We start from the raw sequence: 24,606 nt of genomic DNA, 5'->3' as shown, positions 1-24,606 counted from the left end.
GTGAACAGTTCTCAGTACCTTCTCTCTCCACCCCGCTCACTTAAAATCTAAACTGCGTGAGGAAAGCGTATGCCTTAGGCTATCCTGTCTTAAAATATTTACAAGCATCCCAGTAAGAATAATTTTCAAGTAAAGCTCTGCATTGGCTTGAATAAAGCAGATGTGTGGTTTAAATGTCGCATTCAAATGAAACAATAGTTCTATCAGTTCTATATAATTGGTTTACTTACAGTACAGTCTTATATATCTCTATCCAGCTCCTGCCAACCAAGCAGTTCAAAAGCATGCCAGTGCAAGTAGATAAATAGGTACCACTGTGGTGGGAAGGTAAACGGTGTTTCCGTGCGCTCTGGCACTTGTCAAAGTCCTCCGGGCGCCAGTAGCGGTTTGGTTGTGCTGGTCACATGAGCTGTAAAGCTGTCTGTGGACAAACGCCGGCTCCCTCGGCCCTAAGCAAGGTGAGCGCCACAACCCCATAGTCCCTTTGACTGGACTTAATGGTCCAGGGGTCCTTTACCTTTACCTTTTACCCCAAGAAAGAATTGCAGCTTAGTATTCTTTTAATATGTTCTTTTTATGCATTATCTGTTGGCCAGCCTGTGAGAGTTGGTGTGATTGCTGCCTGCCTGGGTTTTTTGGCTGATTGCAATGTGTGGTATTGTTTGGCTGCTGCCTGAGGTGTTGTGGTCCAGAGTCGACCTCAGTATAAAGACAGACTTGACTGTAAGCAGCAGAGTCGGCACCAAAGCGTGTGGTTTCTTCCTGTAAATTATAAACTTTGCAATTTTTTGGAGGGCTAAATGTCATAAATGCTTTTTGGTTTTTTATTTCATTTGCCTATTCCATCTCTTTGGTGCTACCCTTTAGGTCAGAGATTACCCAATGTTGTTGGACTCCATTTCCTCTTAACCCCAGTAAGCATGACAAGTGGTCAGGGAATTACAGCCCCAACAACATCTAGAGGGCATCCTGTCTGCTATTCCTGCTGTATATGGTTTATCCATGGTTGCTTTTAGTATTGTTTAAATGTAATAAAATGTAGTAGTATGTCCTAAAATCCTAATGATTTTCTCTCCTTTTTCTTTATCCCTCTCTAGGGATTCAGATTTGTACTTACTCGACACTCGGACAATTTGGGCCGCGGAAGAAGGCTGGCTAGTGTTTGATATTACAGCAACTAGTAATCACTGGGTGGTCAACCCACAACACAACCTCGGTTTGCAGCTATCAGTGGAAAGCATAGATGGTATGTTTCAGAAAGGTCATCGCTGACAAATCTCTATTTTGGCTTCCCATCCTGCAGTTTATGGCTAGTTGTTTTTAGAAATGGCAACATTTTCATATCCCAACCCTCCATTCTTGCTGCCCAGATTTGTTCATCTTTCCTGCCTCCTGTACATGGGCCAGCTCTACTGGAGCAGCTCCACTGGAACCAGATAGTTTCAAAGACTGTCACTTTGGCATTCATTTGCTTTTGAAAAAAGGATGATGCTGTCCCTCATGATTGCTGATAAGAGTTTGGATGGACCCAGCCTACTGAAGTCTTAGAAGTTGTTTTCCATGCTTTATATAGGCCTCTGCTGCTTTCCTATGACTATTACTTCTTGTCCTTCTAGTGCCCACTTGACATCTCCCATCCTTATATATGTTTCCCCTTCCATCCAGCATTATGGTCCTTCCCTTCTGATGCGTCCTTCAGCAGCTTCTTGGAATACTTCCAGAGGCATTGGGTGAAATTTAGCATCACACTCTTGCCAATCGTCTGTGCAAACATTCTGGCTAGTCAGGCAGAACAATACCTTCTCCCTGCGCACTGTTCTAGGGTTCTCCTGACCCACCCAGAGCCATTTTTTTTTTGCAGGGGAGGTGGGTGCAGGTGGAAGAGAGGGGAGGAAACCCCATTGCTCAAGTGTTGCCCTGGCACAGGGCGTCTGCTGATGGAGCTGGTTAGACCACTCCTACATACTGTCCTGCAGCAGGTAATGATCCCAGCAGAATGAGGGTTCTGATTGGCAAGGGACCAGCAGCAAGGAGAGTCAGGGGGCACAAAGCAGGGTCAAGTGAGACCAGGTTGAGCAGTTCCGCATCCTGGTGGGGTTTAAGACTGGGTAGCTGTATGGGAATGTTGGTTTAGTGACTGGCCAGGACGCGGGTGGCGCTGTGGGTTAAACCACAGAGCCTAGGACTTGCCGATCAGAAGGTCAGCGGTTCGAATCCCCGTGACGGGGTGAGCTCTCGTTGCTCGGTCCCTGCTCCTGCCAACCTAGCAGTTTGAAAGCACATCAAAGTGCAAGTAGATAAATAGGTACCGCTCCGGCTGGAAGGTAAACGGCGTTTCTGTGCGCTGCTCTGGTTTGCCAGAAGCGGCTTAGTCATGCTGGCCACATGACCTGGAAGCTGTACGCCGGCTCCCTCGGCCAATAAAGCGAGATGAGTGCCGCAACCCCAGAGTCGGCCACGACTGGACCTAATGGTCAGGGGTCCCTTTACCTTTACCTTAACCTTGGACTGAGCCTCCCATGGACAAGCTGGGGGCAATGATCTGGACCAATAGACATTTCCATAATATTTTAGGTCTTTAAAATATAAGCCAATTCTGAGCTGTAGCTACAGGGGTGCTACCCAGGGGTTGTGTGTGTGTGTGTGTGTGTGTGTGTGTACGCAAATGTATGTGGGGGGTACCAAGCTGGGTCTTTGGCCACTTAGGTATTTACAAATCCCAACACAGTATGTTCAAGGCCAGCACCAGATTCAGGTGGTAACATCCTTGAATCCTCAGAGGGAATGCACCCCCAGGCTGAATGTTTCTTTCAGTTGCAACAGAACTCCCAACCAACAAACGTAATCCATTTTATCAGGGATGACTTCTGTTTATTCACCCTAACCAGCTCCAAAGTGGTCCCCCAGATACAGGTTCATTGCCCCCATTGCCTCTCTAGCATTTAAAGATTTAAATGTGAAACAGAACAATGCGATTGGTGACGTCTTGGCCCCAGACCCTGGACCCATTTCTGGTTTTTTTTGGGCAACATTCAGAACACCCTGTCCCTGCCCTCACCACAGAAACAGACTTCCCTTTTTCCAAACCAAGCACGAATGAAAACCAGGAGGAACAAGGAGATCCATTATATGGGTAGTAGCTTAGCCGAGGAACAGATGGAATGCATGGCATTGACACGGCCCTTGGTGTCCATCCCAGTTGTCCCATGGAGACCTTGGTCAGCCCAAGCCGAGTTGTTTTGAAGTGTTGTTTGAAACGATAATGAAAGACATTAGTTCATATTTAATAGCAATCCCGATTCCTTTGTATCAGCGCCAGCGAGATCCAGCAACGATAGGAAAGGAAAGGGAATTTTAAAGGCTCTTTGTTTACTCTTAGAAAGTTTGGATAAAGTGAAGCAATGCGAGAGAGGCTGAAGTAATTTTTTAGCCTGGGGCATTCTGTCATCTTCTAAGCACTCTTAATTCTTTCCTCCCTGACAATATGTTGGAGCAGCAGCTGACTTCTCGGAGCTTACTTGGGTTTCTTACTTATTACGGGTTCACATCCTGTTTGTCTCATTGCGGAGGAAAGGAAAGCAGAGCCTGAACCTCTGTGCATTTGCTTGGCACTAAGTCTCATTGAGTTTAATGGGACTTGCTCCCAAGGAACTCTGCATCGATTATATAGCCTTCAAGGTGCTGAAGCCTAAGGAGAGTCATTTGAGAATATGGTTGTCTCTTTACATTTAATTGTGGGACATCAGTATCGGTTTTTAAGTCCTTAAGGCCTCGGTCCTGTATACCTGAAGGAGCGCCTCCACCCCCATCATTCAGCCCGGACACTGAGATCCAGCGCCGAGGGCCTTCTGGCGGTTCCCTCATTGCGAGAAGTGAGGCTACAGGGAACCAGACAGAGGGCCTTCTCGGTAGTGGCGCCCGCCCTGTGGAACGCCCTCCCATCAGATGTCAAAGAGATAAACAATTACCTGACATTCAGAAGACATCTTAAGGCAGCCCTGTTCAGGGAAGTTTTTAATATGTAACGCTGTACTGTTTTTAACACTTGATTGGGAGCCGCCCAGAGTGGCTGGGGAAACTCAGCCAGATGGGCGGGGTATAAATAATAAATTATTATTATTATATTATTACTAAAGAACCATTGTTGTTTAAATAATGCAACCATTTGAGCATACGAATAGCCATGCAAGATCAGCCCCAAAGCACATTTAGTTCAGTATCCTGTTCTCCTATAATTGGCAGCCAATAATAAGATTCTAAATTGACCCAGCCTGCTGTAAATACTTTGAATTTGCCTAGGCGAGAGCAGGTCAAAAGAGCAGTGATCCCCCTTCTTGTGGCATCTTACTTAAAAGTCGACCCATTTAAATGAACGAACATGGCCAAGTTAGGTCCATTAATTTCAATGGATCTGCTCTGAGTAAAACTTAGTGGACTACCACAATATATTTGTTTAGACTTCTTTCCCACCTTTCCTCAATGAGCTCCAAGTGGCACACATGGTTCTCTCCCTCCCCATTTCATCATCACAACAACTCTTTGAGGTAGGCTAGCCTGAGAAGGTCAGTGACCGGCTCACAGTCACCCCAGTGAACTTCATGGCAGAGTGATGATATGTCCTGGTATTGCGTGTCCTGGCTCAACACACTAACCACTATACCACACTGCCTTTAGGCTGCAGCATCGAGAACAATCAACCCTGGCTTGTGGGAATACACAGATCTGAATAGCCAGGCATAGTCCAGCTTGCACACCGAAGTTCAAAAGTTGGCGTCAGTAAGCAAAATATATTGGAAAGACTAAAGCCATTTCTTGCCCTCAAGCGCAATCTATCCGGAATGGCACTGGACTTCATTTAAGATGAGACGTTTTTATTTTAAGCCAATAACCTTCCAGTGAGAATTTAGTGTTCCGCTGAGCCTAGTTTTTATGGTTCCTTTTTACAGGATCACATCAAATTCTAAGCTGCTGAACTCAAAGAAACCTCTCTTAAAAGCAAAAAAGCAAAATAAATACTGTAAATAAATAATAATAATAATAAAAACCCAGGGAAGTCTAATATTGAAGTTGACCTAGCATAACATAACATTTGCTTCAGTTTGGGCACCGTGGCATATAACACAACATTTGTTGTGTTGAAGCATTGCTTGCGAGAAAAGCTGCCTTAATTTCAGGGCCCAGTTTTTGATCCTAAATCTAGTGAGAAAGGCTTTGGGAGCAAACCGGAAGAGTAAAAAAAATCTGTAACCACTGACTTGTGGTCAGAGAAGAAAGGGCAAAGGAGTAAACCCTTCACAAATCCAGAGTAGAGCCCCTAAGATAACAACAACAACAAACAACAACAAAAACAACAATTTATTATTTGTACCCCGCCCATCTGGCTGGGTTTCCCCAGCCACTCTGGGCGCCTTCCAACAAAGATTAAAAATACATCAAAATGTCACACATTAAAAACTGCCCTGATCAGGGCTGCCTTCAGATGTTTTCTAAATGGCAGGTAGTTGTTTATCTCTTTGACATCTGATGGGAGGGCGTTCCACAGGGTGGGCGCCACTACCGAGAAGGCCCTGTGCCTGGTTCCCTGTAGCTTTGCTTCTTGAAGTGAGGGAACCTCCAAAAGGCCCTCTGTTCTGGACCTCAGCATCCGGGCAGAACAATGGGGGTGGAGACCCTCCTTCAGGTATACTGGGCCAAGGCCATTTAGGGCTTTAAAGGTCAACACCAACACTTTAAATTGTGCTCGGAAACGTACTGGGAGCCAATGTAGCTCTTTCAAGACCGGTGTTATGTGGTCTCGGCGGCCGCCCCCAGTCACCAGCCTAGCTGCCGCATTCTGGATTATTTGTAGTTTCCGGGTCATCTTCAAAGGTAGCCCCACGTAGAGTGCATTGCAGTAGTCCAAGCGGGAGATAACTAACTAGAGCATGCACCACTTTGGCGAGTGCCTTGCATCCCACCTTCTGGCAATTCCTGTAGCCAGGATGGTGCCAAACATATTGCTCTGCTTTCCTTTGGACCACATCAGCGAGACTGAGAGAGGGGTCCTGTCATCTGGGCAGCCCAGGACCTCCATACACACAGGCTTGCACCCTGGGGTGGTTATTTGGTGTTGCAGATGCAGCAAAAAGAGAGCAGGGGGCAGCAGTTAGGAGTTACCAGTCTCTGCAGCCACAGCAGGCGCTGGGATTCTCCAGCAACTTGACTTCACTCCTGGAGGCTCACTCCGTCGTCTCTTGAGACAAATGGATGCCCACGACAAGTTTTTAAGTTAGCCTCAGCGTGCGTCTGGAAAGCCATGGGAGTTTAGCTTGTGTGTTTGCAAGTCCAGCTATTTGTCTTCCTGCTCTTCCTGGTGCAAATGGGAAGCAGGTAACACTCCGCTTCAGAGCTAATGGTCTGTCCGTCCCCCATCTCCTTAGGGCAAAGCATCAATCCCAAGTTAGCTGGTCTTATTGGAAGACACGGCCCGCAAAACAAGCAGCCCTTCACCGTGGCTTTCTTCAAAGCCACAGAGGTGCATCTCCGCAGTATCCGTTCCGCAGGAGGCAAACAGCGGAACCAGAACCGGTCGAAGACGCCAAAGAACCAAGAAGCCTTTCGGGTGTCAAACCTCGGAGGTATGCCGGCATTAGGTGTGTGCTTTCCATAAAGCTAACCCTGGTGGGGAATGCTGTTTAAAAGCTGGAACAATTTCTGTTTCAGGGGGTGAATGCTGCGTGGGACCTTACAGGCCAGCAGTCAGGGTAGAAGATGGGTGGAGCAGGAGTTCCACTGGCTGGGTGGGACCCCACCGATGGCACTTCTGGCCATCCGCAAGTTTGCCGCACTGTGTGCCGCAGAACCATCAAGCCATAACATAACTGTGGTTCCCAACTCTGAGCCAGGCACCAAACTATATGGAGAAATAGGCATCGCATCTTGTGTGCGATGTTACAACTGCCTACCAGAGAGGAGAAGCCTGACTGAGGCTAAAGTGTGAGTGTGTTTTGCCTTTGCCCAGTTAATGAACAAGTAGCCATAGGCAAAAGCACTTGAATAAATACAAGCTAGGGTTGTGTAAACACAGAAGCATTGTTTACTTTTCTGAGGTTTTGCCCTGGTTTGAGTGAGATGGCAAAGCTGATTTTGCAAATACAATATGTGGATCAGAGGTAACAATAATTTGTTTCTGGGGGCTCCCTTGATTTTTCACAGGAAACAATAGGCTGCTTAAAATGCTCATTAACAACATTTCCTATTGTTGAAGCTTATAATACAATAAGTCATGAAGTGTAATGGCATTCACCTCTCGCAATACTGCCAACAGCTTTTCCTTGCACAGAGTTTGAGGCAGAATTTTGATCCTGCCCCCAACTCAAATTTTGATATGTGCCCACTCAAAAAAAGGTCTGATGTTAAAATGTTCATGTAAGTCACTAGTGAGGGTGACAGAAATTGCCCTTAACTGGGCTGTGCAGTCACTAAAATTGCTGTGTAGTTTGCTGCTGGTCAATCTCAGCTAACATGGTAATTTTTTCCTCTCCTTTTCCTACTCAACACTTTTCAAACTCAGAAAACAGCAGCACTGACCAGAGACAAGCTTGCAAGAAACATGAGCTCTATGTCAGCTTCAGGGATCTTGGCTGGCAGGTAATGTGATTTCTGTGCTTGGAATCAGAGATTTGTGGTGCATTTTTAGTCCTCTGTTGCTATTGTGCCGGTAATGTGAACCCCATGACCCAGTTTTCCAAGTTCTGACCCTTAGAGAAGAGCAGTGGCTAAGCCCATCCTGGCAGTTGCCGCAAACTTCTAATGTACGATAATACCTCCGCAATCGTTTGCCTCGTCTAGTGTCCATTCCGGCGAATGTCTGTGGCAAACCCGGAAGTACTGGAGCAATTCATGTAAATTTCGCCTTTGTACAGTAGGGTAGCTTTTGCACCCTCCTCTCTGTCTTCCATCCAGACAGGCCAGAACCATTATCAGGATATAAGGACACATTCCAGCAAGGCAAAAACCAGCCAGGCAATAAGATGTGAAGCAGGGCCAAATGAGGGGTGTGGCCTGGGGCAAGGGTATGGTGCGAGGGGAACTCCCAAGGGTCAGATGCAAAGGCTTATAGGGCTGTATTTGACCTCTAGATCTGAGGCTCCGTATCCCTGATGTGCAGCAGAATAGTCACAAAATCCTTCAATAGCTCCACTTGCATGTAGCAGCCAACCAGACTTTCTTATAGGCAATTATAGTAAAGTGCAAGCTGCTTGTTGGTGAATTCTACCCAGTTCCTCCTGCTCTGCTTCTCCCCTGCTGTGAGCGGGATCAAGAAGACTTGATTTTGTGTTACGTCCAAATCAAGATTGCGTTTTCCTGCACGCTGACAAGACACAATCATCCTGTCGACCACAAACCATGGGTTTAGATTGTTGGTTCTAATGGCTTGTTAGGGAGCAACAAACCATGCAGCCTAGTTCAGATGTAACACAGAGCTGAGGCTTCCGGGTTTGTTGTTCATCCCACTCATGCCAAGGGAGCGGCGATCAGGCAGGATGCCTTGCTCTTTCCTGATAAACCATGGCTAGCACACTGCTTGTTCCTGATAAACCATGATTAACCAGAAAGTATGGCTTATTATAGAAGGGACACGGGTGGCGCTGTGGGTGAAACCACAGAGCCTAGGACTTGCCGATCAGAAGGTCGGCGGTTCGAATCCCCGCAACGGGATGAGCTCCCGTTGCTCGGTCCCTGCTCCTGCCAACCTAGCAGTTTGAAAGCACCTCAGAGTGCTTCCCGGTGGGAAGGTAAACAGCGTTTCTGTGTGCTGCTCTGGTTCGCCAGAAGCAGTTAGTCATGCTGGCCACATGACCTGAAAGCTGTACGCCGGCTCCCTCGGCCAATAAAGCGAGATGAGCGCCGCAACCCCAGAGTCGGCCATGACTGGACCTAATGGTCAGGGGTCCCTTTACCTTTTACCTTTTATGGCTTATCATTATGTGCAAATGCCTCCATGGTGTAATCAGAGGTCGGGATGGATCAGCTGAAACCAGTGCTGTGAACATCTACAAATGTCAAACGTACTGAGGAGTGTTTTACTAAATCTTCTCTTTCTCTGATGTAACCCAGGACTGGATCATTGCTCCAGAAGGTTATGCTGCGTATTATTGCGAGGGAGAGTGTGCCTTTCCATTGAACTCTTACATGAATGCAACAAACCATGCTATTGTACAAACACTGGTAAGCTCATCCTAATGCCTTTTCGAACAGCTTGACTTAATCCGATCAATGTCTTTCTTTCTTCTTTCTTTCTTTCTTTCTTTCTTTCTTTCTTTCTTTCTTTCTTACGCGAGGTGTTAGTCATTGTGGATTTTAACGAGGTGAAATAACCTCTAGATATTATGCTGGGTATTATTTGCACCCGTTTTGAGATTTGCTCAGGTAGGGGCACTTTGAGGAAAACCTGAAATGGGGAGAAGAAGGTGGTGCAAATAACTTTCTGCTGTTTTGAGAAAGGGAGGGGAGTGGGCTTACAATGGCAGAAGGAGGACTTCACCTCACCTCACTTTCCTTTCCTTGTTCAAGCATTTAACTTTTTCGGCAGCTGCAGCAGCAGAGAGTGTTCACATTGCCACTGCCTACCTTCTCCTGGGCAAGGGCCAATAACTGTCAGGAGATAGAGCTTCATATAGAAGGCAGGGTGTTGCTGTTACTCCTGCAGGGTTACAGATTGGGCAGAGCCTCAAGGAGTGCGCTGGGCTCCTTGATGTTGCAAGTGGAGAAGTCTGGGCTGGCCATTCCCAGTGGTGGTACTTCACAGAGCCTCTTGGGCTTGCTGATCAGAAGGTTGGTGGTTCGAATCCCTGCGATGGAGTGAGCTCCCGTTGCTCTGTCCCAGTTCCTGCCAACCTAGCAGTTCAAAAGCATGTCAAAGTGCAAGTAGATAAATAGGTACTGCTGCAGCGGGAAGGTAAACGGCATTTCCGTGCGCTCTGGCTTCCATCACGGTGTTCTGTTGCACCAGAAGTGGTTTCATCATGCTGGCCACATGACCAGGAAAGCTGTCTGTGGACAAATGCTGGCTCCCTCGCTCTGAAAAGCCAGATGAGTGCCGCACCCCTTAGTTGACTCTGACAGGATTTAACCTCCAGGGGTCCTTTAACTTTGTCTTTACCTTTTACTCAGCAAGTGGCTGAGCCCATTTTCAGTGGATTGTACCCATTGTGCACCCATTGCACAAGAAGAATTAGCAGTAGCAGGTGCCCAAACTAGATTTATTAGCTGCTCATCAGAAGAAAACTTTCAGAGGATATGAAGTACTTAAAAGCCTCTATAAAAATCAGCCAGAGAGAACATAATAGTATTTGTGTGTGTGTAATCTCATTAAAAGATTAATCATATAAAGCGGTCACATAGAAGAAATAGCTTATTAAAATAACTATTAAAATAAATAGTTGTTTCTCATGGACACACAGACATATATTTAACTCCACCCAAGTTTCACTTTCCTTTTCCCCCATAAAGAAGTTTTTTCTTCGTTTGCTTGCTTTAATAAGAGCTTTCCAACACCATGTTCTGATTGTGAGAAAAGGCAAAAAGAACTCTGTAATCCCAGTGGAAGAATGCAGTGCACAGCTGAACTGCAAAGCCGTACCTATAACTGTTCAAAACCTCAAGCTCAAAATGCAGTTGCATCCTTCAAATTGCATGCATGTAATTGCAAAATGCATGAGCACTTTTTGCATATTTGCAAGGACCACATCTACCTCTCTGCTGAGCCTTTTCTGCCCATGCTTTGATCTTCTTGCAGCAGATCTTCTTGCAGAGGAAGGAACTATAATTGCACGCTTTGCACAACATCAAAGGTCATTTTCCCTCTCAGCTGCTCCTCACTGGTGTTCAGGAGGGAGCCCTAATGCAAAATTCAAATATCTTGTTAGGTGATGATGCTGTGTCTCTCACTTGAAACTTGAATGGGAACGGCTGTGGTGCAGACTTTTTCTGTCTTTCTCCTTGTGAAAGATATGAAAATGGAAGAAAATGGTAGTGATGCTGTTTGTTACAACAGGAATGGGAAGCAGATATTGTTGGACTGCATTCCCCATCATCTTGACCATTGGCCTTGTTGCATTAAAGTTCAACAATATCTGGTGAGCTACATCTTCCCCATCACTGTGTTAAAACACCCGGGTTCTCAAGTTTGGGTCAATAGGAAAGAGTCTATAGGAAATGCTTTGTGTTAACACCTATCAAAACATTTTGTGATGGTGGCCGTAGAAGAGAAGATGTGACTACCTTGATGTCTTGCAACTGTTTTGTCCCTACAGGTTCACTTTATAAACCCAGATACAGTGCCGAAGCCTTGCTGTGCCCCAACGCAGCTCAACGCCATCTCCGTCCTCTATTTTGACGACAGCTCCAACGTCATTCTGAAGAAATACCGGAACATGGTGGTACGAGCCTGTGGCTGCCATTGAACATTCAAATCGGGAAAGCCACATGCAGCTTGCAGAATGTGCAGGTTGTGTGTGCCGTTGTCTTATAACATGTGTCGTTAGAAAGAAAAGAAACCCTTCTTTGAAAACATGCCGCAGTTCTTAGGAATACCGTTTCTGAAGTGGCCAAAGAAAAGAAACGCAGACACAAGCGGCACCTTGAACAATTTTGGCTTCCAAACAAGCATCATTCTGCAAACTGATGCACAAGGAAAACAAGGACCGAAGATCGGTTTTGTAAACAGGTCCGTACTTCTGTAAGGCAAGCAAAACCTGTCCAAAAGTGCTTTGTCGGGGGAAATGAACCTTTTTAACAACAACTAAAAGCCATCTGTAGTGGGAAACATGCTTGTGTGTGTGATTGCGTGTCTGTTGTGTGTGGGGAGGGCACAGGTTTGTAAAAGTTACTTTTAGAGGAATGAATTGTTTGAACTGAAATGAATGAATTCAGCTACCTGAATGAAACAGTGATTCTGTTAAAATTACTATGGATGTGTAACTCCTGACTTTTTGTTTTCATGGATGTTTCTATCTTCCCATAACGTTTTACATGTTTGGAACATTTCACCACCAAAGCGGTACTGCAATTCTTGCAAAGCAGATCTCAATTGTTGGTGTGTGTGTGTGTGTGTGTGTGAGAGAGAGAGAGAGAGAGAGAGAGATTTACAGCTGTGCATCATGTTCCCCAATCAAAAGCACAGCCAGCAATAGAAATCTAGAATAGTTGTGGCTTATTTGTACTTCATGTTCCCATCCTAACACACCGACAGCCATATAAACTGCACACGTATCTGATTCACTGTCATGTATCTCCAGTACAGTTGACTTAATTGTGTGACACCTTGCACAATTAAGCCACTACAGAACTCCTATTTTTATATTTTAAAAATCTGCTGTAAACCAACAATAAAATTTGCAAAACTGGTTCCTTTTCATAACATTTAGCCACAACAACAAATGAGCAGTTTTTACTCTAGGAACAGAAAATCATTGTCATTCTCCATATCCTTAAACTTTCTTTCATTTGATTTACTTCCAACTCCATAGACAATAGGAATACTTAGGCCTCCAAAACAGTGGACCTCTTTTGGTGTCTGGAAGGGATGTGCTTGTCACAAGGATTTTATTTTCCTGAGCAGCATCCTCTCTCAGATTCTAATATTCTGTTGTGCTGGTTTTAATCCTCCCCAAATCTGGCATGGCAGGAGGGTTCTATAGCATGTATCCAGCAGCATTCCACGGAAAAATATTATTGATAAATTTTTAATATTTCTTGTAAACCGCTTGGAGGTTTTATTACCATCCAGTGGCATATGAATTGTGTTAAATGAATAAATAAACACTGGGCAGAGTTCTGTATCTTACCGATGTGGATGAGGAAATGGACAGGATCCTTATCAAATTGGGAAGGTCTGCAACACTGTAAAGGACAGGTCATACATTCAGAAGTATGACTTGGGGGACAGAATTAAATTCAGAAGAACCCATTTGCTGAGAAACTGGATAGGCGTCAGGGATTTTAAGAAAGATTTAGGAACTACAGTTGATGACCAACTTGTACACAAATCAACAGTATGATGTTAAGACAAATATCATTTTAGGTTGCACCGACAGGTAGAACTTTTCCAAAACTTGAGGTGTTTTTGTGCTCCTGAGCTTAAGATGTCTGTATCTGAAGCACTGTGTTTCGTTATTTGTACTGCTTTCAAAAAGAGGCTTGGGACACTGGGAAAGTTTCGAGGGGAAAGATACCAAGATTAGTAAATAGGAAGGAAGACTAAAGGAAGCAGGCCTCTGAACATTGGGAAGGGATAACTTAACTTGCAGGATTATTTTCCGCAAGATGAAGATGGCTTTTCAAAAAGCATTTGGAGCACAGAGGATAGTTCTATCATGGGCTATTAAGTGCTACAGCTAAATCCCAGTTTTCCATACATAAACATACAAAGCGCCTTCTAAAAATATAATGAATGAACAAAGAGATCTTTGGAACAAATCAGACTGGTTAATTTTGTGGGGAGCAGGTGGGATTTGTGTATCTTGGTTGGCCAAAAGCCTGTTTTGCTGGCGAAGTCATGCTTGGAAATTTGTGGGACTGAACAAAGTGTCCACAGCAAATTCTGTCTGTTGCTGGTGGGACCTCAAGGTGTTACCAAGGACTCCCCAAAACCCCACATTATCAAATATGTGACTGAATACCTTTTATAATAATTGGGCATGGAGTTTTATTAGCCTGCATAGCTTATTGTGCCTTACAATGCTAAATACTTTTAGAATGTAGACTAAATTCTGCAGAACAAAAGAAGTTGTACAGACCTGTACAGTTCATAGATAAAACCCCTGTTTTGCCCACCAAATGTTTTGGACCGTGATTCCTATTAGCCTCCATCACGTTGGATGGGCTAATAGGAGTCATCGTCCAAAATATCTGGAGGGCACCAAGTTGGGGGGAAGGCTGGCCTGAGACAAGGGTGCTAAGCTTCAACCCTAGCCCTAAGAACACAGTGACTTGCCCAATAAATAGCCAGAGGGATTCATGTCCAAGCCAGGATCTGAACTGTGCTCTTCCAGACCATGGTATTTGCTGCCAGAAGTAGCAAGAGCGGCTTCTCTAAAAAGTTCCTTACATCCACCAGTCACAGCCTCAAAATTCAGACATGATTTGGTGCAAGAAATTTCAGGCATCATAAATAACCAGCAGTCCTCTGTCTCATTGTACATTTCAACGAGGCCTTGGTGGAAAAGGGGGAGGGGGCAGAAAAAACACCCCAAAGTACAGCATTCATGTGAGAGAACGACTGAGAAGGTTTGAGATCCACAGCACAGCCGTTGTTGTCATTCAGCGCTTGGGGTTTTGCAAACCTCCAATGAGGGGAGAAGGGTCCTGCTATCACAGTGGGGTTTGTGCTGCGATGAGGCGGCCTTTTTCTTATGGCTGCCCCTAGCAAGCTGGCAAATTTGGGGCCTGGGTGAAAGGCCGCATGTTCTCCAGACAGAGCCTACTACTTGGGCTAGCAACAGGCGCTTTCTGGCAGTGTCTGAAACCTCAGCTCGTCCCTAGGCTAGCTGGTGCTGATGTTGTTCAGGACCTCCTCTGAGAGAGGACACTTCCTCATCCTCCTTCACAGAGTCAGAGGAAAGGTAGCATACTTGTTGCTGGAGTGCAGCCACATGAGGAAGAGTAGGAATTAACACCTGTGCTTTCCTACCTACTTCTCCCTCTGGCAGCATGGGGGTGGGGGGGTTGGTCCCTGTGGGGGGGAGGAGTGGACCCCAGATAGGATGCGTGTATTGCTTGAGGGGCGCCCACCCACACCCAGAAACCCTTTAAATGATCATACCGTCATATGCGGTGGTTATACAATCACCTCGGCATGTCTTTACCTTCACTTTCTGATCAGGAATTCCAGTCCACATTCCCCCAAAAAATATTTTCAAAAAACAAATTTCTTTATTAAGAAAATGCCTATGGGGTTCTTCGACTCCCAAGGCTGCCATTATTAAAAATGCAATTACAAGTTAAACAAGGAGGATTTGGTATTCCAAATCCAGCACTATATTCCCCAAGCTTATTTATTGTCAAATATTAGATACTGGAAACCCCAAACTAGCGATAAATTTTCCGAATTAGGCAATCCTGGAATATACATATATAGCTCCTTTATCTTGATGGACAGCATTGGGATCAAAGTATATTAAAACCTTTTCTTGCCGTGTTTTATCTCTGATCAGAAGGTACATAATCAGATACTGGTGTATAACCACACAAAATTGGTCGGGGCCAACAAATATTTCACACAAGGCCCTGCAGCAAAGTCTGGCTTACCCGTTGTGGACCATCAGTGGCCTCTGCAAGACCTGGAACTGTTTCTGCCTTGTTATCTTCTCCCTCACTTAGCTTTGGCCAGGCAGCCCATGCCAGAGAAGCCAGGATGGGGAAGTGCCTAGACCTCTGGTGCATTATTATAGAAAAGTTCAGCCACCTAACTATGCACTTCTAGGGGTTTGATAAGCCTTGTTCAGGGAACTCAGATGCTTCTTTTAAGGCTAATGATACATAAGAAACACCTTCTGAGTGTGTTATTATATATTATATGGGTGAGCTCCAGTGCCTTGTTGCCCTGTTGGTTGCTGTTCTATAGGTGGCATAAACCGTTTCACTGTATACCCTCCAGTCTCTTCTTTTTAAGATATGTTTTATGGGGATATTGTTTTTCCTGGGGTAATAAATGGCAGGCTTTCTGCCCATCTCTGTGTAAACTCCGCATTGTTTGTACATGTTTGTGTAAATAGTTTTCACGAAAGCAAGAACAAAAATTATTTATTTCAGCTACTGGATTTTTCTCTCCACTTCCTCCAATCACGTTCAGGAAAAATATATATATCTTCATCTCTCCTTTGAGCACATTTTGTTTCCTTATTTAAAGATATTTATTAACAACTGTTGGCGCAAAAAGAAAACTATACATTTTGGGTCCTTTCCTCCCTTTAGAGCAGTTGTTTTTAGAAGGTTGTTTGTACAATTTAATCAAATAAATCATTGCTGTTTTACATGTTTTAAAGAAGACTGCCTAGTTTTGTGTGTTGATGTGATCATTTCTCTTTTTTCCTCTGCTCTCTGCCCTACCTGTGCTTGCACCCCAGACCTGTGCACATTTATTCGTAACTTGAGTAAAGTACCACTAAGGTACACTCAGGATTTCATCTGTGTACTTATAGTCCATCCTGCGCACATGGAGATGAGTGACAAGATCTATCCTTTCAAGAGATAGGCAATTGATTTAACGTGTCTGCCATGGTAATTTTGTTGGCCGTGTTAGCAGGGCAGAAATGATGAACTTAAAAATATGTCAAGGCATCCTTGCTAATACTGCTAGAAGTAAACCTTTATTTATTCAGGCTTGCGTTAGAGTCAATCCATGGTCTCCGCTTGCTGTCCCTGGTTACACACCATAAGAACCCTGGGAACTGTAGTTTTTTAATGGGTGCTGGGAATTCTAGTTATGTGAAGGCTGAACTGCAGTACCCAGGATTCTCTCTGTGTGTAGGAGGGAATCATGTGCTTTAAATATATAAAGTTCCCCAAACTCCATCACTGTGAGCCTCCACTGCCTCCACTTCACCCTAGTTGCTGGGCATGTCAATCATCAACTCGAAATATAACACAGTGGTACCCAGGGGACGTGGGTGGCGCTGTGGGTTAAACCACAGAGCTAGGACTTGCCGATCAGAAGGTCGGGGGTTCGAATCCCTGTGATGGGGTGAGCTCCCGTTGCTCAGTCCCTGCTCCTGCCAACCTAGCAGTTCGAAAGCATGCCAGGGCAAGTAGGTAAATAGGTACCGCTCCAGCGGGAAGGTAAATGGTGTTTCCGTGCGCTGCTCTGGTTTGCCAGAAGCAAAGAAACAGCTGGCCACAGGACCCGGAAGCTGTACGCCAGCTCCCTTGGCCAATAAAGCGAGATGAGCACCGCAACCCCAGAGTCGGTCACGACTGGACCTAATGGTCAGGGGTACCTTTACCTTTACCTTGGGTTACATACGCTTCAGGTTACAGACTCCGGTAACCCAGAAATAGTACCTTGGGTTAAGAACTTTGCTTCAGGATGAGAACAGAAATCGTGCTCCGGCTGTGCGGTGGCAGCGGGAGGCCCCATTAGCTAAAGTGGTGCTTCAGGTTAAGAACAGTTTCAGCTTAAAAGCAGACCTCCGGAACGAATTAAGTTCTTAACCCGGGGTACCACTGTATTGAGAAGGTCCCAAGTTCAATCCCCAATGTCTCCAGTTAGGACTGGTAATATTCCCTCGCCTGATACCTTACAGAGCCTCTGATTCAGTAAAAAATAATGCCCCTGCATCCTATGCAGTTACATTCCTTCTTTCCCCCTTAGTCACAAGGCCTGTCAGTCTACTAGATCTCAAGATCACCTAATAGTGCGGAACTCGATCATTGCCTGCCCCCCTTGCTTTGATTCATTCTCACCTCCTATTTCCTTGTATTCCTAACTGCTTAGATTATGTGCCATGGTTACTTGTCAACAGTCACAGCAACCACATAGCTCTTAATGCAGAAATGTGGGGGTGGGGTGGGGGTAAGAGCCCCAAGGAAAAAACGTAAATCCGTTGCTGGCAGCCTTGCAAAGATGCCCGGTTGATTCTAGCACAGCTGTCGGCAGCTGTTTCAAAGAATTAGGAGGTAAATTAATTCTGTTTACTGCTGACATAGTTGAGAGATTTAGTCATTCCAGTAAAATTGCAGAGGCACAAGAAAGGCAGGGGGAGAGAAATGCTACGGAAACACCAGCCAAGAAGTTGAATCTCTCTCCTTTCCCCCACTGCCCAATTTAAGTGGATATCTTTCCAAAGATGCTGCCAGCATTAAGATTCTCTCCTGACGCCTTGACACCACTTCATGGAGAGTATGTTCTTGCTCTGGAGGCAGCATATAGAGTAGTGGTTAGAGTGTCAGGCCAGGTCCTGGGAAACCAGGGTTCAAAACTTCCTGCAGTCGTATGCCTCACTTTGGACCAGTAACCACCTCTTAGCCTAACCTACCTCACAGGGGTGTGGGGAAGACAAAATGAGAACCATGTGGTGCAGCAATAAAACTGCTAGCACATTTGCAAAGCTAAGCAGGTTCTAGTATGGTTTCAAATTGGACGGGAGACTGTGCTGAGATCCCTGCATTGCAGGGGGTTGAACTAGATCTACAATTCTATGATTCTACGTGCACCACCCTGAGATCCTTGGAGGAAGGGCGGGATAGAAACGGAACAATAAGTAAAAATAAATAAATAGGCTTGTACCCAGTGTAGAGCTAAGAACAGTCTGGGCGCAAGGATTTTTGCTTGCACAATGGGACTCCCCACTGTGTACCCTCTAAATCTGCTTTGGGGGTTCCTCCAATCCTCTGGAGCAGATCTGAGAAGAGCAGGGAGGAGGAAAGGAAGCAAAGGCTGTTGTGCAAGTGGAACTTCTTGCACTGATGATACGGTTACGCAGCACTATGTTAGATACAAGCCATAAAGTTTGAAAACACTTGTTTGCAGCAGAAATATTCACTAGGGACATGCCTCTGTATGTTCCCCTAATTGTTAGACAAATGTTTGCCCGTTATTCCAGAAACTGAACTGGAACCTTGCGCAGAACATACTGAGGTACCCCACAAACTCCAAAAAGGTACATTTCCTTCTGTTTCCAATATTCAGGATGTGAGTGCCATTTCTTCTGTAGCCAAAGCAGCACTACACCCCCTTCCCCTCAAGAGACAATATACCAGCAGACTCAGGGGAACTGCAAGGTTCTCTCTTATCTTTCTCACACACGTGCACTCCCATATAATATGTGACATCCAAAAGGAATGGAAACCCTCAAAACAGCCCAGTGAAATCTGAGCACATTGAGTGGTCCTAGAGCTCTGACCGAGTGACGAAGGGGAGGGAATGGAGAATTGATTGAGCGGAGGAGTGACTGGGATCCTGAACAGCAGCACTTCACACTGCAACACTTTGTTGCAGATCCTGCTTGTGTCTCCAATGCTGCGGTCTCAACAGGGATCATATTATGCTCCTATGCTACTCAGAGTGTGCTTGCCACAGCCTAACTTGCAGATGGGCAGAAGCAACCTTTGGAAGCCCTGCTGCCTGTGGATGCATTCACACTGCACATTTCAGATGATCAGGTGGGAGAAAGACAGTCGCCCTTGGTGGCTTTTCTTGAAGCTCCTTACCATCTTATTTCTCGGTCTCTTTCAGTATTCATGCTGCCAGGGTGGTTGGAATTAGAGGCTGAGACAGTTCTGTGTGTTAAAATATGGGACTCCCCCAACTGCGTGGATTCAATTTTGAGAAGAAAGCGATTGGATAGATTAAGTGTTGATGAACCTTCATAATCGTGCCAGACATTTACTTCTCCTTAGTCCCTCTTGAGAGTCCCACGGACTGCAAGAAGATCAAACCTCTCCATTCTTAAGGAAATCAGCCCTGAGTGCTCACTGGAAGGACAGGTCGTGAAGCTGAGGCTCCAATACTTTGGCCACCTCATGAGAAGAGAAGACTCCCTGGAAAAGACCCTGATGCTGGGAAAGATGGAGGGCACAAGGAGAAGGGGACGACAGAGGACGAGGTGGTTGGACAGTGTTCTTGAAGCTACCAGCATGAGTTTGACCAAACTGCGGGAGGCAGTGGAAGACAGGAGTGCCTGGCGTGCTCTGGTCCGTGGGGTCATGAAGAGTCGGGCATGACTAAACAACTAAACAACAACAGTCCCTCTCCCCAAGCACTTTTGCACAGCAGAGGTCATTTTGGGGATAGAATAGGTGCATGAGAGAGGAAGACATTAAACTGGTGCAGTTTCACCCACCAAGGGTAGGGAAAGCTGCTCCTATTGAACTTCTACCTGCCATAAAGATCTCACAGACAAGGAGTTCTGTTAAGGGGGAGGAACTGGGTGAGTGATGAAGCGTGAGCAAAGTATTTGAAAGGAGCCCAGCGCAGGGTAGGGAGCAAATGTATTCTCAACCCAGTGCTGACGGCGAAGGGATATTTTGGTCAGATTTCTTTACTGCAACATCCTTAACCCAGCCGTTAATGTATCTGGCTCTGATATGAACTTTGGCCCGGCTAATGGAGGGAAACTATTCAAAGTTGGTGGATTTATCCCTATGCAATGTGCTACTGATGTGTCAAGTTCCTTGGATGACTTCACATAAACTATGTGAAAGTGGAAAGATGCCGAGTCTGGAATGAGTTACAAAGGGTCAAAGTTCAGCTATGTTGTCTCCCAGTTCTCTTGCAAGCGAAACCACTTTCCCCCTCCGCTATTTGGGAATCTTATTTAACTGTTACCCCTAATCCTAAACACATTCGCTTGGGTTGGGGGTGGGGGGCAGGTTCCATGGCTGTCAATGGCGTGTGCTTGTTCCAAGTAAATAATAAATGCATTCATTGGAGGGGGAATTAAATTGCTAGTAAATTTATTGCAATTATGTTGAGGCAGCTCCAGTTATTAGATGTGTACAGTATCAATACCAACAATAAAACCAGTACAACACACACACACAGCTTAACAGAAATCTTTTATATGAGCGGCTGACACTGTAGTTCTCCATTTCTCCTTTCTCTGAAGTTGCCCCACCAACTTGAACTACATTGCTTGTTGTGTGTGTGTTTTCCATTTATATATTATGTTTCTATCTCACATTCCCTCAAGGTGTTGTACCTGGATCTCCTCCCCCTCCCCATTTCATCCTAACAACATCCTTGTGAGGCAGGTTAGGTTGAGAGATGCTGACTGGCCCAAGGTATTTTTAATAAACAAATAACACCTATTCCCAACACTCCTGAAAGATTTGGGACTCAAATTTATATGAGTCACTTTCCCCCACCCCTCCCGGTTAGTTTTTGCAGAGTAAGTTTTTCATGACAAAGAAAAGTGAAGACAAAATGTAACATTGCAGATGACAGAATGTTCCAGGTTCCCCCCTCCTTTCTTTGGTCAACCCATCCATTATTTTGGTTTCACATTACTACTGAGAAGTCGGCTGTAACAAGGGCAAGGTAAAAACAAGCACGTACCATACGCAGAATGTGCAACGATAAATACTGTTAAGGGCATCTGGGTTTAAGAAGCTGTAGTTAACTTTCTGTCAGCACTGCCATTGGAAACTCTTATTTTCTGAGATTTATATCTTTATTTTGGGAAGGGAGCGGAGAAGAGGGTGGTGGAAGAGAGATTGGATTCCCTTGGACCTCAGCGCATGAGTTTTAGCTATCAAGCGTTTATTTTTGTAGTTTGTGCTGCATGCTGGGTGGGATGGATTCAATTTGTCTGTTATGAATTTCAGTGGATCATGTAACTGTAGCACTGCTTACCTCCATTTTTTATTTTTATTTTAAGAATGATTATTGACATATTTTGTGCTTCGCAGGAAACCAAGGACCCCTGCAGACAATGGTTCTTGTTCAGAACACTACAACTGTAGGGCAACAGAGGCATTTTCCTTTTCTCCTTTAAAAGGCTCACAAATACAAGCCAAGGGTAGGCATACGGTGGCAGCCATCTTGTCCTGCACATCTTGGACTCGGCCAAGGGTTGCCTCAAACCAATAGCATGAATCCAAACAGCAGGAATTAAAGAATGAGCATCCCTGGCCAAGAAGTCACAAAATAACAGAATGTGTTAGAGGCAGCACTGCCAAGAATCTGAAGAACACTCCAGAAATATGGTTAGGGAAGACGTGGATAATGTCAGAGCTGAAGGCTTGAGGAAGCAGGTGTTGGTTCTTGAGGGAGCCATGAGGGCTAGCCCAAATGGATCTGCTTCCTGGGGTAGAACAACAAATGGTACCCACCGCTCCCTCACACAGGCTGCATACACACTCCTATTCATCCTGCACCCAGTACACTCCCACCACTGGTTTGTCATGTGGTGTGCACCGAACATTTGCTCTTGGTAGTCCCACCTGCCTCAGAAGTTCAGGGGTGGTGACCCAGGAGAGGCTATTCACTGTGGCAGCCTCTAAGTTGTGGAATACCCTCCCTTCGGAAGTGTGTCTGGCTTCTTTGCTATACTGCTTTTGGCGAATGCCGAAAAATAATTTATTCAGTGTCTTCAGGAAAGTGAGGGGCAGATGGGACTTGTCAACCTGGGAAGGTAGCCCATCTAGGAGAAGGAAAACTCTGATCACAAACCTCTGCTGCCTTGTGGGCAGTGCTGTTTTTCTAGAAAAAGAGGTGCTGGAACTCACCATGAACTCTTCCCTTGTTCTCTTATAATGGCAATGGTGCCCATCTGAGAGGTGCTGGAACTGCTTTCCGGAGAGTTCCGGCTGAAAAAAAGCCCTGCTTGTGGGACACATTTGGGAGAGGAAAAGGCTAATGAGTAAACCCTACACAAATTTGGATTGGAGTCCCCAAGTCCTTGTACACCTCCTTCTGTAGTCAAGCTGGTGCCAAATGCATTGCTCTGCTTTCCTTTGGACCACATCGGTGAGGCTGAGAGGGGTTTTGTTGTCTGGGTAGCCCAGGACTTACTCCCCAGGCTTGCATCCCGGAGACGTCACTTCGGTGCTGCTAACTCAGCAAAAACAATGCAATTTGACTTCACCCCTGAAGGTGCACTCCATTGTCTCTTGAGTGCGCCGACAACTACATTTGTTACCCCTGACATTGACTCATCAGAAGAAATAACATGGAAGATGACAGAGAATTTGTGCAATTTGTGCATGAACCCAGCTTTTATGGTGCATTTCCAAATTAAAGTGAACTTCCAATCATAGTCTGTTCATATCAACTTATTTAGTACACCTTCTCCCACCACAAATAAATAAATAATAATCCACCTCTTCGGACACTGCGGCAACCCTGAAGCACTGGTGTGGTTATAATATGTCATGCTGTTTTCTGAAAATGTAGTGGTTTGACCACTTAGCCAAAATGTTGGAAAATGAAACCTTCAGCTTTCTTTGGGGGTGGAAAACCCACTAAACCACCAATAGTAGCCTCCTGGGAAGCTAGGAGTCAGAGTGAATGGAGTCTGCCAAAATGTATGGAATTTCCTGTTAACACCACTAGACCACAAATTCAAAGCATGTCAAATTTAGCTGGGGGCTGTAACGCATGGAGTTACAACTTTCAAAGGTAGATGTGCAAAAGCATGGAACTACACATAAATGCAATTATGACTCAAAGCACAGGTTGGATAAAGACCTGAAGGAAAATGGATACAAGTGCTGGTTAGGAAACTTCAAGCCCTACCAACTTTCTAGGAAAACACATTTGTGCACCCACACATACGTATCTTTCAATTTTGGAAAACATTGTTTGGAAGAGTGTGTCAAGAAAAAGGGACAGAAACATGTCTCATGTTAGTACATGCTTACACAGAACATTTCTGACACGAAACTTCGGAAAAGAGGAGATAAGTCGAATGTTCTGATGAGGAGATGTGGAACAGTAAACTATGCCACTTAAGAATGAAGATTTGGTGAGTAATTATTTGGATCTTTCAGTGACCACATTCATACTCTGCCTTGAATTTGGTTCTTTGTGAGCCACTACAACACACTGGCTTGTAGAAGGTTCCACCAAGTTAGACTCCCTTCCTTTGGGAAGCTAATGTGTCATGCAGAAGGTCTGTCACCTTGGATGAAGCTCCACATCTTTCCAGTGACTCATGCTCTTGACAAATGTTCTCCTGCCCTCTCAATCACAATTTCTGGGAAGCAGGAGAAATTGTATTGAACCTAGCAGCGAAGCTGTGAGGGGAAAACATAATTGTAAAAGCTTTAGCAAATTATCGCTGTAGTCCTATAGCCAGCTAGCTGGCCTCTAATGGACTGTAGAATCTTGTAGAAGTCTTATTTCACTGGTGAAGATGAGCTCCTTTAGCCAGTTCCCAGGGGTCTTCCTAATCCAAAACAAGATCTGGCATGGATGAACATCTGGTATCTGAGGTTGTCCTAGCCAGGTGTTACAAAACTGTACGGAGGAATTCAAAGCAGTACTAAGCAGATCACTCCATCAGTGCAGACGTTTCTCCTTGCCTGGTAGAACCATCTCTTCTTTCCGCCTGCTGCATGCTGTTCTGGGGGTTCTCCTGACCCCCCTCTGTGCCAATTTGAGGGTAAGCATGGGGGAGAGGGGAGGAAAGACCCATTGTGCTCGAAGTCCTTGCACAGGCTTCCACTAGCAGGACTTGTTAGTTGACTCCATCCAGCCCATGGTCTACAGACCTTAGTGATCTGCAAGCTTTATTCAGATGGTCCATGCTGTGTTTGTAAAAATAAAAATAAAATCATATAGCGTCTAACACAGCACACTGCAATTGTTACAGCTGGCAGACAAAATCATTAAATGGTCTGCCAAGACCTTCAGCAATATTTAAGTGTTTGTGTGAAGTCTGAGAACCACTGTTCTAGGCAATGAGTTAGTCTCTTGTAATGGATCTACCATAAACACTGTGATGGAATCAGCAAACAATTTTTTTAAATAATATTTTTTATTAAAGATTCTCTTTGTTTACAAAAGTACATGCATTGTCTCTTTTCTCAGGTTGTAAAGTCTTTTCCATATATCAGTTACATCTGATGTGAGACATTAGTGTTGTATACAGAATAAGGTTGGGGGAGAAGAAAAAAGGGGGA

The 24,606-nt window shown here is 45.1% G+C and overlaps 1 protein-coding gene across 2 annotated transcripts in view; it reads left to right on the top strand.

Moving 5' to 3' along the window:
* Nucleotides 1-16,032, top strand: part of BMP7 (bone morphogenetic protein 7) — a 79,484-nt gene extending 63,452 nt beyond the window's left edge. The window contains exons 3-7 of one of the 2 annotated variants that reach the window (XM_083618894.1): nt 1,098-1,246; nt 6,420-6,617; nt 7,553-7,629; nt 9,100-9,210; nt 11,298-16,032. In XM_083618894.1, coding sequence (XP_083475020.1) covers nt 1,098-1,246; nt 6,420-6,617; nt 7,553-7,629; nt 9,100-9,210; nt 11,298-11,447 — 685 coding nt within the window. In that variant the 3' untranslated portion in view covers nt 11,448-16,032. Of the gene's footprint in view, nt 1-1,097; nt 1,247-6,419; nt 6,633-7,552; nt 7,630-9,099; nt 9,211-11,297 lie in introns of both variants that reach the window. The other variant, XM_083618893.1, reaches the window with a different exon arrangement.
* The last annotated feature ends 8,574 nt before the right edge of the window (nt 16,033-24,606 follow it).

This window comes from Podarcis filfolensis, assembly GCF_964270895.1.
Source record: "Podarcis filfolensis genome assembly, chromosome: 6".
NCBI lineage: Eukaryota > Metazoa > Chordata > Lepidosauria > Squamata > Lacertidae > Podarcis > Podarcis filfolensis.
The sequence above is the reverse complement of the archived record's forward strand: the minus strand, read 5'-3'. Positions and strand labels throughout refer to the sequence as shown.